The following is a 16,696-nucleotide window of genomic DNA, read 5'->3' on the forward strand; positions in this document are numbered from 1 at the left end:
TCAACTTTTTATAGTTCTGTGTGTCATGATATCTTCTCTTCTGGCTCCTCAGGTCCCCTGTGATTATTCCTCCTTCTGTGGTTATGGTTGCGCCCAGCGAGCATTCAGGAACGTCCTCCTCCTCCTCCTCCTGCCTATGACATGGTTTAACCCACAAATGATCCGGTCACCATGATGGCCTCCATGGTTGCCAATGGAAACCGAGACGGGCAGTCTCTGGTGTTGAAGGGGGTGGATCCAGAGACCTGCATGATTGTTTTCAAGAACCACTGGGCTCAGGTAAATGCACAGAACTGAATTAAGGCTTAAAGGTATATGCTTCAAAAACCCCAACCACTATAAACTGAATAAGCTATAGAAATATTAGAATTACAATTTGTACCTATAGAGGGAATTATGTGCTGTATCTTTATCGATCTTTTTAATTACATACGCCAAGGAGATTGTGAACAAGAATACACGTAAACAACTGAACCGATTTCCATGAAACATGAGGCTGCAGGGTCAGGGAAGAACCCATTTAGGTGCAGATAGGACAATTTCCCAGGGAATACTTCATGCATCTTGATGGAACATATCAGGCATATTTAGGGGACTAAAATCTATGAGTGTGTGCTATTTGGTGCAGCTTGATTGAATTACGGGGCCTGTTGGGCCTTGGTGGAGGTATGTGCTCTACTGAGCGCCAGACTATGAGAACAGTTACAGCGTGTAACTCCAAGCATAACCCTAACCCTCCATGCATAAATATGAAAATAGTATTAATGTCAGAATTTACAAGTGAATAAGCATATTTCCCAAACTTCCCAACAAAGTGATCACAATGATCTGATGACTAGAAGTTTGTCTTGCAAACCTTTCCTCCCAGGTTGCATTTGTGTTTGATAAAAGAGATTTTCACTCCCTAGATTTTAAAATGTTACTTTTTAAAGTGTAACTATGATGAGGTATAACTATCCAGTATCTTTTATTTACCTTGAAAATCCATGAAGGAGATCAGACCACCAGCTTATAAAGATTCACGTCAGCATTAGTAAATACAATGAGTGCAAGGTTGTTCACATTGAGCTTCTGCAGACAGTAAAAAGACTGACCAGCTCACTCCAGTCCCAACAAACAGCAGTGTGGCCATAGCCAGTGGAATCTTGGCAGTGTGGAGCCGCCTGTCTCAGATGTTTGTCTGTTTGCAGCAGCGTCTGTCCCTGTTGACCCCTGTGGGACCTGGCAGCCGGCTTTTCCTGCTCCTCCCACACCGAGATGAACACACGTTACACTCGCTGAACAGACTGCAGCTGTGACACTGGCCAGGCATCGATGGGAGAGAAGCGTGTGTCGGTGGCTGTTGAGTGCGTTTACGTCAACATTAGAGGCTGCCAGTGGTGGGTCTGTCCCTCCTGCCAGTGGTGGGTCTGTCCCTCCTGTCAGTGGTGGGTCTGCCCCTCCTGTCAGTGGTGGGTCTGCCCCTCCTGTCAGTGGTGGGTCTGTCCCTCCTGTCAGTGGTGGGTCTGCCCCTCCTGTCAGTGGTGGGTCTGTCCCTCCTGGGTCTGTCCCTCCTGTCAGTGAGCAGGCTCCGTGGGGGTTCACTGCTAAATTAAGCACAATTCCACTTTTGTTTTTGTATCAAGTTTGGAACTGGACAAGATTGTAAGGATTAGATGTGTTTATTTGGCGTTGATGTGAGTTTAATGTCTGTGCATAAGCCCTTGTTGAACAAGTCCCTCCTCAATACATCTGATAAACGTGTTTGTGTGCATGTATGTGCTCAAACATGCAACTTACAAAAGCGAGATTTTGACATTTAAAGGCCTCCAGTTCACTCACACTGAGAATAAACACTTTGAATATTTGTATTTAATCAATTCAGGATTTTCCCATGAGGATGAACATATGGAATTTCAAGAATTTTTCACAAGGTTGTGAACTTTTTAGCAGGAAAAATAACATCGTCTTGCCTCCATGTGACGTCTGTGACCCAACACGACCTTATGAACATGATAATTCAAGAGCGATACAGAAACTTCACACTAACACCACAGATTCTGCACATGGAGGAGATGATCTCATCAGGTTATGGAGCCTTGATCCTTTTCTTTCTTACAGATTAATGAGGGAACACAATGGCCCTAACTCCTGAACACCAAATTCAGATTAATACCAGATGTGTAGAATGCAAATATGATGGTTTAAAACTTTGCTAATTGAAGAGCTAATCTGATTAAATTGGAGGAAACTGATTGGTCTTGTAAACTCGATGACTCTACAATTTACACTTGAGTTATCCTGCTTAAAATAACCCCGTTGGCGAGAGTAAAAAAAAAACAACAACAAACAGTTGACCAAAAGTAAATTCCAGCTAAACTCTGCTTGATTTGACTTCATTCCTTCACATGGGGACAGAGAGTGGGTCGTCCCAGCTTCTGACTGAGCAGAGAACTCCCAGATTAGAATTTGTTCTTGTTTTTCCTTGAGGGCGAAGTGACTGCACAGCTCCACTCCTACAGACTCTCATTTCCCTGCTTAGTTAATCTGTAGCCTGATAAGACTCCTCTTGACTTTGGTTTCAGTTCGGAAAAAAACCTTGACATCAGAGTCAACGTGTTGTAAGTGATATTGGCCTCGTCTCTCTGCAGCTCTGCCTGCTTCACGGCTGAAAGATAAGCTTTACGTTCATTTGCTCCCGTCTTATCTGCCGCTAACAGAGTTCATGGTGTTTGCTCTGACGTGCAGAGTGATCGGTGCGTTGCAGAGGCTGCCAAAAAAAAAGCTATAGACAAAATCTATAGAGGGTGTGTGGGCAGCTTGCTACTTGCCGATGTGGCTCTGCAGAATTTCCGACTCATTCCATTTATGGTTAATGACACGTTGCCCCCAGTAAATCTGTCAGTTTATGAATGTGGATCTGTTTCAGGGACGTGTAGAAACATCTTCAGGCTCGGCTTCAGGTCTCAGACATCAGTCCAAAGAGTAGAAGGAGCCAGACAAACACAACAGTTATACAGTTATCGTGTAGTTTTGCTGATTGAAATAACATTTCATCTGTCAACTGAAATAAAATCAGAGGTTAAGTGTGAGGAAAAAGTTTGAAAAGCTTCCACAGACTTGTCCTACTGGTAGTGGGCCATCTGTGTACTAATTCCAGAAACCTCTGTCTGTGCGTGTCTCTCATATCTCAGGAACTGTTCATCTGCTCTGATTCACACTTGGCGTGTGGATTGTTAAGGGCCCAAGGAAGTGTAGGATCCAATTTGCGAATACAATACGTTTAATATGAGTAAACCTTGAATAAACAGGTGACCAGCGCTCCGCAGCATCAGCGGCTGGGACACCTGACTCATGGTTCTGTGTACTGAGTCGAGCTTCACTGAACTTTGGATAAACAGGTTTCTTTGTTCGGCAGCGGTGGACTGAGTCCCGCAGTCGGTCACTTTTAGAGTTTTCCAAAGAAAGCTGCAACCAGCCAAACAGACGGGTTTAGAAAGGACACTGCACTAGTGATGATTGGATAAGAAAGAAGAATCCAAGATAATGTTACTCTCAGTTTGACATCATCTGTCTTCAGTCACATTACCGTCTATCTTGCCCAAGGACACCTCAGGGTGCAGACTGGAGGTGTTGGGGATCGAACCACCATTTGTGTGTACGATCCTCTCCACCATCATCTGTTGTTTTTCACCTGGGGGACTTTTTGTTGAGCTTGTCCTAGTTTTAAAATCGAAACCTCAAAGCTGGAGCCGTCACATGATCCATGTCCTGGTTAATAATGCAGATTATCAGCTGATCTGACCTTTCCTGAAAACATAAACACTGATTAGCAGCTGCTTTGGAAATAACATGTTTCATGAATGATTAAACCTTAACCTTGTGTGCAGCTGACCTCGGTCTTGCCAGCATTAAACCAGCAGGCAGCCCGAGACCACCGTCCGTAAGTCCACTAAGTCCCTGTCTGATCCTCAGACCTGGTCACTTCAGGAACAGCTGGAGATCCTGAACTGGACAGACCCCCGGGGCTCAGGCCTCTGGGTCAGGCCCCATCGGGCCCAGGCAGGGATTAGAAACTCAGATCTCTTGTTTCCATCAGCCGTGCCCAGCTCTCTTGTGCACAGTCGGTTATTGTCATGGCAGCAGCAGCAGGCGGGGGACACTGGCTCCTTTATTGTGACTCTGGTTTCTATGCAGCGGACACACAAGGGAGGGACCTGACTCACAAAGGACTGTTTCACTCTGTGCTACCAAACCGAGTTGATCTGCACTGTGATGCGGGTTTATTTACACCTCATCGTTTTCTGACACTTATCCTGTCAGGAACAAGGAATTTAATATGGTTTAAAAACTCTATACAAATAAGATCTTGTACCAGGGGTTAAACGTCCACAATATAGCAAATATGTAATAAGAACAGTAATACTCAAGAATTCCTTTTTCATATTTGATCATGAATGTATATGAAAAGACGTCTCATCACTGCTCATGCTAACCGTCAGTCAGCAGTGGGACATCAAGACACACGTCAAATTAAAATCTGACCCCTACAAACAGGTTTTTGTTGTAAATTTGAGTTCCCTTTTTAAATATTGTCTCCTGATTGTACCTACTGAGGTTTGGAAGCTTATCAATTTAGCACATACCACCAACATTTATACAAGAGTCTAAAACCCCCCAAATGAACTGATCTATAAGTAAATGTGGCAGGTTATCATCCTCACCAGCTAAACTGAGGGAATTTACTAGTTTTTTACATCTTCACACAAAGAAATAGAAACCGTAGTTTAGATTTAGTGGTTTTCGTTATAATAATCTTTATTATTCTTGACAAAAGCTTTATTTGGTCGTTTATATAAATATTATATCCTTAACTTAAAATCTTCCACTAAAATTGTCTCCTAACATTTCTTGTGTCTTTCTGTTGAGATGTAGTTGTGATTTATCTCATAACACAGAACTGCACAGATCTGTAATAATCCTCTCGTGTCCTCTGCAGGTGGTGAAGATCCTCGAGAAGCACGATCCCCTGCGCAACACTTCCACCCTGTCCTCCTTGAGTGTCATCAACCTCAGCAGCGGCCCTCGCTTTGGCCCCGTCCCCGGGGACGAGGCGAACGCGGTGCAGAACTATGTGGAGCACATGCTGTTCCTGCTGATGGAGGAGGAGAGCGGTCAGGCCGGCGCCATGGGCCCCATCCTGGAGTTTGTAGTGATGGAGAACGTGATGGAGCGCCTCTTTGTGTGGAGCCTGCGCCGGGAGTTCACCGACGACATGAAGCTGGAGCAGCTGAAGATGTACGAGATGCTGGTGGGGCAGGCGCACCAGCCGCTGCTGCATCACAAACCCATCCTGCGGCCGCTCATGATGCTGCTGTCGTCCTGCTCGGGCACGGCGGCGCCCGCGGTCGAGGCCGAGCTGGTGCTGCTGCTCAACCAGCTGTGCTGCGTTCTGGCGAAGGACCCTTCGGTTCTGGAGATGTTTTTCCACACCAGCGAGGACCAGGGCGCCACCAACTTCCTCATTTTCTCCCTCCTCATCCCCTTCATCCACAGGGAGGGCACAGTGGGCCAGCAGGCCCGGGATGCCCTGCTGCTCATCATGTCGCTGTCTGCTGAGAACGAGCGCGTGGCCAATCACATCGCAGAGAACACCTTCTTCTGTCCGGTCAGTCACATGGGATGACTTTCTTTTCCTTCTGTCTTTTTCTTGCTCTCAGTCACTGTGTGGTTTTTAGTACATCCTCAAACTCAGTCCATCCATCACTATCCTTTGGGGGAGCATGAGGTATCTTGATGACGTTTCTAACATGCGACAGACGCACAAATAAGAACACAAATATGTCAGGACAAAAAAGCAGTACCACACACGTAGAAGACACCGACAAAGATGTCGAGACAGTTTTTGGTGATACGGTCCGATGCTGGTGTTGATGTGCTGTACACAATAACACGTGATCTCTCACCTGCATGCTCCGGAGATCTGTGTGTTGTTGTTTATGTGTGAGAAACATCTTGTTCTTCCTGTGAGGTCACGGCGCTGCTAACCGCTGTACCAACGTGCCAAGCTTAGTCCCTCGATTGAATTCAAATTCAACCTTTTTGTAAAATGAATTCTTCTATCCTTAATAATCCCAGTCCGTCAGTGGAATAATGAATTTACCTTGACTTTTCTGAGAACCCCGTAGGCCGAAATATGCAGATGCATTCACGGACCCACTCAAAAAACAAGGTTAAACCATCTCTGGCATTGAACGTTACAAATGTCTGGCATTCATAAGATTATGGGATGCTCGTGAGCAAATCCCATGTAGAAATTAGCATTTCCCCGCAGCTGCAGACAGAGCAGTGAAAAATGTCTTTTGATGCGACGCCAGCCGAATAACGGGAGCGTGTGTTAAATTGGTTCCACTGGCAGACAGCGAGGATAATCCTATAGAGGACGTGTACATCACTGCCACACTAATGAACCACTCATTTACAGGGGAAATTGGACTGAGCTGTTATAGGCTCTGTTGTTCTTTTGGAAAATCCCGCCTTGTAAATACTGAGACCTACTTGATAAAAGAAAGACAAATCATTTTGGCCATTTGGAGGCTTGGTTGACATTAATGCATTAATTAGGGATCTTATTACCGTATCACGGTTGTTATCGCACGAGTGCTATCAGCCGTAAAACATTCTGATGCTCAGATATTTGTTCTGTTTCTGGAGCTGACCTTCCTGAGGCGTTAATCCTCATGTTTGCTGTTTTATTGTGCGAGGAGGAGCTGGGCTGCTGCTGCTGTGCTTTGCATTACATCATCATAACGGTGTAATCATTCACAAAAGTATGTTTCATTGTAGTGAGTCTGTTGTTGTAAGTGTGTTGCGTGAACCTGGCAGCAGAGAGTTGTGCATAAACTGCCTCATTAATCTGTAATGAAGACCATTATTTTCTCTGTAATCACTTCACATCAGATTATATTTCTTTGGACAACATATATCACATGAGGCTTGTTGTAGAATCAGAGCCAGTTTATTCAAACCCACACAGCTCAGACTCCTCGTGAAAGCAAACAGGGAGTTTGTTAATCCAATTATATCATAGAAGAAAATGAGATACATAAAAATAATCTGCATAAAATTCAGCTGTTTATCTCTGGGTGTTCAAAAAGTATCCTCAGATCCTCATGGAGTCCACAACACAGCCTGAAAGAGACATGTATACAGATCTGCATGTATACAAAGTGAAAAATATATGAATATAAATATACATTTATATATAATATACATATAAACATAACTGTGCTCAGAAACATCGACTAAAAGTACGTATCTAGTATATTAAATGCTATATATTAGTGGTAGCGGCAATACAACTATATAGAAAAATGCAGATAACAATAACAATATTCAACTCTAACTTCAATATCTATGATTTTAGCACAGTTTGCTGCAGTCCAGGTAAAACTGTGGTTATGTTGAGGAGATTAACAGCTGAGTCCCGTTATAAATAAAATGAAAAGTTATAGTTTACCATAAAAGAATCATCTTTAACAAGCTGTAACATAAATGTTTGTTTTACTGGACAAATAAAATAGGCTCCGTGATTACTGGTGAATAAATAATCGAAATTTAGAGCCCGACTGACATATCGTTCAGCCGATATAATATATAATATATATATAATCGGCTGCTCTTTTTACTGATATAAACATTTATATTTTACAGAACAAACAATGTAAAAAAGATGTACATTAATGTTTAGGTTTTACATAAAAATTATTTAAATTTATGCCTAAATTTTTATTTATCAAGCATCAATTACATTTCTTTAGTAATGACATCTTGGGAATCATTGCATTAATATATTTATTGGCTGAAATAATCCATCAATTGGGCTGTTGTCTGGAACCCTGAAAAAAGTCATGTGATCACTGTTATAGAGAGCAATGGTGAAATTGACCAATAATCCCACATCAGCTTGTCACCATGTCTAATGTGTCACTGTATTTGATATCAGGTGCTGGCCACAGGGCTGAGCGGCCTGTACTCCTCCCTCCCCACCAAGCTGGAGGTTCCCGGTGAAGAGTGGCACGGCCTCCACAGGGAGGACTGGCTCCACATGCCGGCGCTCGTCCAGTTCCTCAACTCGCTGGAATTCTGCAACGCCGTCATTCAGGTGAGCGCGTGTGACGAGGCTGCGAGCGCACGACTCGGCCACATGAGAAGTGTATTCACACGCTGTTACTGGAAGCTGCCTTCTGCTCGACGGCCTTCTCCACTGACATGTGCCCTGATATCCACTGTTCCCAGGTGGCCCACCCGCTCATCAGAGACCAGCTGGTCAGTTACATCTACAACGGATTCCTGGTGCCCGTCCTCGCTCCGGCTCTTCACAAGGTTCGATGCTCCTCTTCCTTTTCCCCTTCACCTGCATGCAAATCCTCATGTGGACAAACATACAGCGGAATCAGGAGGAAATCTGCCAATATTAAATATATAATGAAATATTTACTCTTCTCCTCAATAACTTAACTTTTTGTAAGAAGTCTTTAAGACTTAAGTTACACTTACTTACACTTATTTCTTTTCTTGGTGGTAAGCTACTACAGCTTTAGCTATATATGTAGATCCTGTATAGCTTCACATTTAACGCACAGACATGGGAGTGGTAGCAACTATTAATTTCAAATCACTAACCAGGACATGAAATGTTAAAACCCCAGAACTGCCCCTGTCGGTAATTTAATTCCTAATATATTACTTTAAATTATTGCATGGGCTTTTATCTGTAGAATTAGACTATTCAGATTGATACAGTAATATATGAAACAGCACAATATGTATACAAAATATCGATATAAAGGATCAACATGTGGAGGTACATTGTATTTGTTCTGTAAGTCGCCCCTTCATCCCCAGACCCCCATGTGTCTCTCACTAATGACTCCTCTTCCCTCTGTGCAGCTGACCCTGGAGGAGGTGATGACCACCACGGCGTACCTCGACCTCTTCCTGAGGAGTGTCTCCGAGCCGGCGCTGCTGCAGACGTTCCTCTCCTTCATCCTCCTCCACCGACACGAGAGCGTCCACATCCTGGATACCCTGGTCAGCCGCATCAACACCCCCTTCCAGGTACGGCTGCAGGACACAAGACGGACACGTTTCACTCAGATTCAGGAGGAGCGTGTTTCTTAGGTTTTTAAAATGACCCCAGAGACTCTGGGACTCGCTGGAGCAAAAATGTCAGTGCAAAGCTTGGGCGATTGTTGCCATGGTGACGCTCATTCGCTGTGACTTACCCTGTTAGTAAAACCAGCGGATCGCAGCAGTTTAAACCATACGTCGGGACGTCTTGTTCAAATACTTAAGTAGAACTGAAGCGTGGATATGAATAAATCATGTGCTCTTTACGTGGCTCTTTGACTGTGTAAATGTCTCGGGGAGTTCCCTCTGCAGCACTGACACGCCTGCAGCTCCGTGAAAAATAACAAACTTGTTTAAGTCTCCGAATTTTTGATGTCGAGCCAAAGAAAACATCGACTAACATGCAAATATTATATATCACGCTTTTCTCTTTGCTTTTACCTTTTACATATTTTTCAGTAGTGAAGAAGTTACTTTTTTTCATTGCTGAAGATGCTGTTATTTCAACCTGTCAGCTCATGATTCCTTTTCATTACTCGTTAACCTGTTTGTGTCATTTTCATTAAATATGATCATTTTCGGATTAATTAATGAATCTTTTTGTTTCTAAAATATCAGAAACGAGTGAAAACTGTTAATTAAAATTTCCGGAGTGACATCTTCCGATTTATTTCTTTAGCCAGAATAAAAGTCGAATATTTAATCTGTAGTAATTCAAACAACTATCAGAAATCGTAATACTTAACGTCACTTTTTCGTACAACATACTTTCGTACAACCGTTTCCTCCGTCATCTGTACTTGTTTTAATCTGTTACATTGTCTTTTCTTCTGAACTCTCCAGCTGGGCACCGTGTCACTGGCTCTCTTCCGCACTCTGATTGGCTTATACTGTGAAGATGTGATGCTGCAGCTCGTACTGAGGTGAGTGGCTCGCCGGCCTCACAGAGCTCTGTACGTCTAATTGGTTTGTGATATGACGAGTTTTCTGTCCCCACCACCCAGCGCGCGGACATGTGTTACCATCTGTCTGCTCGCCACCCGTTGCTTTTCCTAACAGGATCCGCCCCCCCCTCTGCCTCCCCAGGTACCTGATCCCCTGTAATCACATGATGTTGAGTCAGAGACGCGTGGTGAGGGAGAGGGACTGCTACTCCGTGTCTGCGGCCAAGTTCCTGGCACTGACGCCGACCTGCTGCTCCCCCGACCACAGCCCCCCACCCCTCCGACAGCTGGAATCCATCCTCTTTTCCAAGGGGGCAGAGGCCGCTTCATACACCAACTCCCCAGGTAAGAGGGACGCGGTGTCAAAGGAACTATTTGCCTGGTTTAAATTCAGCTTGGTGCTATTTCTCCTCCTATTCAAATTCTTCGTGATGCTGCTGCGTTTCCAAATCTCAGCAATTAACTCTGTGTGTGATGCTCGTATTTACAAAAACAAGACTCGAGTTGTTATAAATAAGAATTATCCTTTTACCCACATTGAAAGGCTTCCCAGACGGAGCCTGGGAGAAGCTTTGAGGAGCCTGAAAGCCCAAAAATGAATCTGTGCAGCGGATTTTTACTATTCACAATCCCATTGGAGTGAGTGGATGTTAGACGTGTTGTGCAGTCAAAACAAACAGAGCAGACGACACAGCGGAGGAAAATTAAAAGTCACTCACTGTGACGGTTTTGAGGCCTAAACAAATACGATTTTAATAAAAAGAAAGATTTATTAACTGCGCTTTTCCCCAAAAATCTGTTGAGACATATGGTTTGAGGACTGTGCGCCTTGAATCTGTTGATCTGCATATAATTGGGACATAAACGTACAACATGGCTGATGATGAGTATTTTATCAAAACGGGAGATCTCCTGCTGTTCGGCTGTATTACATCACGTCGCCCCCTGCGGAGACGTGTCAAAGTCATTCGTTCTGCTCTGTGTGAGCGCTGCGGCGAGTCGCCAGCTTTTATCAACATTTCCTATCTGTGTTTCCCAAAAGAGAAAGGGAGCTTCTCAGAAGGGCACGACGAGAACTCCTGCACCATCGGGTCGGAAATCTACCTGGATGTCAGTTACCTTCATTACCTCGACGACGCCCATCTCGGCATCAGCAGCTGCATACGGGCCTGCCAGGTGTGGTCGGCGCAGTATGACGGCGAGGACCCCCCTCCTGAGAAGTACCAGCCTGGCGTCCTCGAGGAGCCCTGGCTCAAGAGTCGACAGACCCAGATGGCACTCAAGAGAGTTCCACAGCCGCTGGCGCCGCGCCCTCGAGTCTGTCCGCCGCCGCCGAGTGCCGAGCCACCCTCCGTCAACCCGCAGGAGCTGGAGTGGGACGATAGTTACGACGTGTGTCAGATGCAGACGGCAGAAGCTCCAGTGGTGAGTAAACCTCCACAGCTGCCGGTCTCTGAAACCCCGAGGCACATCCAGGAGATGAGGAGAACAGCCATCATGTTGGTTAATGGCTCCTACATTGAGGAAAACGAGTTCCAGGATGATGTCATGGTGTACGATCTTGTCGCCAAGAAAGACGCCAGAGATGTCGAGCGTGGGAAGCGCAAGTCCAAGGGGTCGGAATCCGAGGACGTCCAACCGGGCTCAGCAGAGGTTTCCTTAAAAAATGGATTGATTTTGACACTTCCAGCCGCTGTGATGGCCGATAACGGCAAGAACAGCTCGGACGCGAAGGCCAAAGTACAAACGGATTGTAATTCTAACGTCCAAAACACAACCGCTCTAGAGCTGGGCGACGACCTTTTGGCTCAGTACGAGGAGCTCATTCGTACGTTGGACACGCAAGCGGGCGGGAAACCGGTCCAAGCTGATGGAGAGTCGAAAAAGCCAGTCTCACCTGTGGAGGAAGAGGAGGAGATGGATTTCACCTCCTTCTCCGTCGAAACACCAGAACCTGAGAAACTACAATTACCGTTTGGGACCAAGCTTCTTAGCGGAAGTACAAGTAGAAGCCATTCAGTGCCTTTCACAGGTCAGTGACATAATCCAGGGTCAGGGTGGCTGTTCCCCTGAAGTGCCACTTACTAACAATAAATAAGACAATTTCTCAATATGTTTTACCTTCTAAGCTTTTTTGAGGTAGGCTACTCAGAGCTAAACGAGGAATGACTTAAATGTGCACCTCTTAGAATCAGGAGCATGGATGTTGGACGTATAATTGTGAAAATTGTGGCCCCCTTTATGGCCCCTGATGAAAAATCCTAGATCCGTCTCTGCCAGATTGTTCACACCGTGTCTTGGTGCAGGTCCGTTTGTCAGCGTGCTGCTGTCTCGCCTGGAGAACATGCTCTCCAACTCGCTGTACGTCAACCTGCTGCTGACGGGCATCCTGGCTCAGCTGGCCGCCTACCCTCAGCCCCTGCTGCGCTCCTTCCTCCTCAACACCAACCTGGTTTTTCAGCCGACTGTTCGCTCCCTGTACCAGGTAACAAAAAGAAAACGTGTGTGTGTGCGTGTGCATGTGTGGGCAGGACTGTGCCTTTCATTTACTGTCTGACTCCTGAGGCTGGTGCATCGTCAAGTCATCAGAAAGATTAGTGAAAGATGTTGAAACATGCACGTTGCCTCTCAGGGGAAAGAATTAGGAATGCAATTCACTGTTTGGAATCTGAGCACTTGTGAGTTAGATGAAGGGAAGACGGCTTTTGGGTTGTTCCCATTAGTTTATTGTTAATGACATTAGGGTAAAAACTGCAGATGTGAATGTAATCCTCTGTTTCTTTATATCTCAGGTACTCGCCACAGTGAAGAACCAGATAGAAGAGCTGGCTGCGACTAGAACCGACTTCCCAGAGCTGATCACTGCTGCTCAGCACTGGATGCTGGCCAGGGAGACTTTAATGGCAGCAGCAGGTAACAACCACATATATGCCTGTGATTGTAATATCACATAAACAGTATTATATCTTTAAAGCCTAAAATGTGGTTTCATGTGATTTCTATGCAACATTATCACTCAATACTTGATATGAAACTAGGTTTTATTGATGCAAAACAACTGAGCACCTGTGATGATGGAGTTTGTGGTTGAAGAGAATAATCACACATGTGCATCGGTACATTTGAAGTCAGAGGAAATAAAGCAAACTCAAACCATTCATCCCAGGTGCTAAAGTCCTTTGTTACGAATCACAAATAAAGAAACTCCTGCTGTCACATGTTGGAAAGCCTCGTATTATTGATAACAACACATCAACATCGACGCTCAGTTGTTTTGCATCGATAATATTTTTATTTAAAACAGTCAGACATTGCACTTTGGAGAAAAAAACAAGCGGTGCAGAATTCAAAAAGCTCCTTAGTGTTCGACTGTTTGAAATGTTGTGAAATGTTGAAACCACATTGCTCATGTTAAGAAGCTTATTCAGTAAGCAGGTGTTTGGGTCTCAAACAGTTTGACTCATGCTTGTGAGCGTTTTCAACCTCAATCCAACTCTAATTCAAACATTCACTTGTTTATTCCTGAACATTAATAATTCTCTCTCACATTCTGCTTCATCTGCTTGTTTTGGGGGATTTCACCTAAATTCTAAACGAGTGTATTTAGACAACAACGTACAACACTTCATTAATTATGGCTGGTTGGAGATGAGATTATATTCTTGGTAAATCTTCGGGAAACATTTCTGTGTCAACACGACGATTAGTAAACAAACACTTCCCCCCGTTTGTTTGAGTTCCTCGATTCCACCGACTCTTCTGAAACGGTTCAAAAACAACATCTGCATTCATCACTGGTCCTTCTCGGGCTCCTGTTGGGAACCAGCATAAATTCCACTTGATTTTGTTAAGTCATGTGTCTTTGCCTCGGCTAAGCCCCCGAGTTTTCGGGCCTGGTTTTGAACTAGATTCCCTGCGGTTTCCCGACTTGTACGAGCTGCAAATAACGTTGGAAGTGTGTTTGTGGAAGGATGAGAAGAAAAGACCAAAAAGAGGGGTTTTAAAAAAGAATTCTTTAGTTTCCTTACATTTTTCTAATTTTTACAGAAAAGCAGATCCTACTTTTTTATCAACTTAAATTATTTATAAATGGAGAAGTCATTAGCGGGAATATATTGTATTTGCAAAACATGTTAAATTCCAACGTGGTCATTGTAACAAATCAACTCTTCATGTTCTCAGATAAAAGCCGAAGCGGCGGCGGCTCCACCCACGGCGAGGCGGGGGGGATCCTCAAGAACTCGCCGCCACCCAAGCCCAAAGCCATCTCTCTGGACCGGACGGAAGTCTTCGCTACCGTCCTCTACACGGAGTTCCTCAAAGAACTGGCTGCGGTTGCACAAGAGCACTCCATCTTATCGTACATTCCTATGGAAGAGTAAAATGTCCCAAAAGGCGTCTGTGACGAGTCAAAGGAGTCAAAAGACTGTTCTATGGTGGTTTTCTATATTTTTTTTCCCGGTCACTACTTGATGAAGAAACCTCGTAGATACAATGATTTATACATACAATATACAATAACTACTTCGAGAAGTTTATTTATTTTCCGAGCAAAGACAATCACTTTCTTGTGCTTTTCAAAACAAATTCATATTTTCTAGTTCTGTGAAGTGTGAGGTTCAACACTTTGATCTGGAACATCTCGACCTGCACCGTAATAATAAAGCTCATGGAGGCGAGGTCCGGGTCGACCAACCAAAGACTGTAGAGAGAGGTTTTTAACAGCCCTTATCTGAACTGCCCTCGTTCTGAATGTCTTCTGCTCCGATCCCAGTGGGATGTCTGTGTGGCCTTTCTGGAGCATCTCTGCCTCTTTGCCGTAGGATTACGCAGCTCGGAAATGTATTTTCATTTTCACTGTGGCAGCTGGAGACTGGCAGCGTCGCAGAAACACATCCTGACTCTGTTCATCACTTTTAAACCGTTTTCAGACATGAAATCCAGAAAAATGTCCAGAAAATTGCTTCCGGACGTTTCCCGGAGTTTTGCCGTGGTCTTTCCACCGTCGTCGTGCGGTAACTCTTTTGTTTTGGTGTCTTTCTGTTGATTCACGACGACGACGGTTCCTCAGGAGTCTTTCGACGCTGCACGTTCTCCTCTCTCGGTTCTTCAAGCCTTTGGGTGAAGTAACTTTCCCACGATGCACTAGTTTCTCACAGGTTCCACAGGTTCTCCAGACAACAGCACAAAAACCAGGATTGTTCTTCTATCATCGATTTGCCTTAAGTCAGCGATGCTTTATAATGTACATACTGTAACAGAACTCTATGCAAATCAAAGATATTTGGGGTATAAATGAATTTAGGTTATTTTCAGAAGGGGGCTGGGTATTTAAGCTTTTTTTGAGAGTTTCTATTTCCACGTTGTTTTGTCACCACCTTCATTCTAGAGGCTTCTCTTGTGGTTTGTCTTCACTTTCTTCCGGGTGTTGTAGTTGTGGTGGGTCAGATAAATCTTTGTGTTGCACCTGTTGAAAATCATCTCAGACTGAGGCGTTACCGGGGGAACCTGTTGTTGTTAGTTGCCTTTATCTGAGTTAACGTGGTTGTTAAAATTTATATATATTAAGAGAGAGATATATTTTGTTATAAAGTTTGCCTCTATTAAAAGAGTTTACCAGGACAGAAATAGTTTTAAATTTGTGCCTAAATTGTGATTTTTACTTCACATTATTGCCTGATTTGATTTACGAAGGAGTGATGCAATATTTTATAATGTGATGTTGTTTTACCGGAAGCTGTCCATTGTTTTAGTGTAAATAAAATATACTGTTTTTATTTATTTCGTTTTTTAACCGAGTTTCTGGAAGCAAAAGAAAGCAGTCGCCATCCAACAATTTAATATAAAGATATAAAACATAATCTGGACATTTAAAAAAACATTCACTGAAATGAAGCTGCAACATGCAACTTCACCACTAGATGTCACTAAATTCTACACACCGAACCTTTAAGAGGATTTGTCGCAATACCAAGTAAAACGTAGTGATTTAGATATGTAAAATATGATCATTCAGAATCGGACTCTGAGATAATGGACAGCTTCGGGTAAATCAAACAACACCTTTTGTAGAAACGATTTATAGAAAAAGAAATAGCAGTAACATTGTGATTTAATCAATGATGTCACCTCATAAATTCAATAATTATAATGAATTCAATAAAATGTGTATTTTTGTTTATTTAAATCCATCCTGTTCTAAGTGTTGCTATGCAGGTGGATGAATTATGCAGTAGGATAGTTTGTTTTGGAGATGTATATTTGTTTAAGCTGAACAGGTTTTTTCTGTCTCTGGTAGAAGAATGTCGCAGAGCACTTTATCAACCTTTTCATACTGACGCAGCCTTTCAACCAGCACAGGTTCAGTCCAACAATGACAATCACTGTTTCAACCCAGGTTACAGAGTCGCTTCTGTCTCGGTAGAATCCAAAGCTTCGCCCTCTGCGATCCGGCCTCAGTTTTTCCCGATCAGGTTGATGTTTGTTGCTTGAACGTCTGAGATGCAAAGTCATGCCTCTTTCAATAAAGACAACTTCTGCTAAACGAAACCGAACGTGTCGACTTGTTTCCTCCTCTCTTTCAACAAAAAAACCTGCTGCCTTCACCCGACACCACCAATATATTCTTTCCCTTTTTTTTT

The 16,696-nt window shown here is 43.9% G+C and overlaps 1 protein-coding gene across 2 annotated transcripts in view; it reads left to right on the forward strand.

The window, feature by feature from the left end:
• Positions 1-16,604, forward strand: part of fhip1aa (FHF complex subunit HOOK interacting protein 1Aa) — a 29,448-nt gene extending 12,844 nt beyond the window's left edge. For both annotated transcript variants that reach the window (XM_035171281.2, XM_035171292.2), the window contains 11 exons: positions 53-279; positions 4,979-5,647; positions 7,985-8,143; positions 8,278-8,364; positions 8,932-9,099; positions 9,955-10,034; positions 10,198-10,400; positions 11,098-12,087; positions 12,362-12,540; positions 12,848-12,968; positions 14,238-16,604. In XM_035171281.2, coding sequence (XP_035027172.1) covers positions 172-279; positions 4,979-5,647; positions 7,985-8,143; positions 8,278-8,364; positions 8,932-9,099; positions 9,955-10,034; positions 10,198-10,400; positions 11,098-12,087; positions 12,362-12,540; positions 12,848-12,968; positions 14,238-14,437 — 2,964 coding nt within the window. In that variant the 5' untranslated portion in view covers positions 53-171 and the 3' untranslated portion in view covers positions 14,438-16,604. The remainder of the gene's footprint in view (positions 1-52; positions 280-4,978; positions 5,648-7,984; positions 8,144-8,277; positions 8,365-8,931; positions 9,100-9,954; positions 10,035-10,197; positions 10,401-11,097; positions 12,088-12,361; positions 12,541-12,847; positions 12,969-14,237) is intronic.
• Positions 16,605-16,696: the final 92 nt, after the last annotated feature.

The sequence above is a fragment of the Hippoglossus stenolepis genome, chromosome 2 (genome assembly GCF_022539355.2).
Source record: "Hippoglossus stenolepis isolate QCI-W04-F060 chromosome 2, HSTE1.2, whole genome shotgun sequence".
Taxonomy (NCBI): Eukaryota; Metazoa; Chordata; class Actinopteri; order Pleuronectiformes; family Pleuronectidae; genus Hippoglossus; species Hippoglossus stenolepis.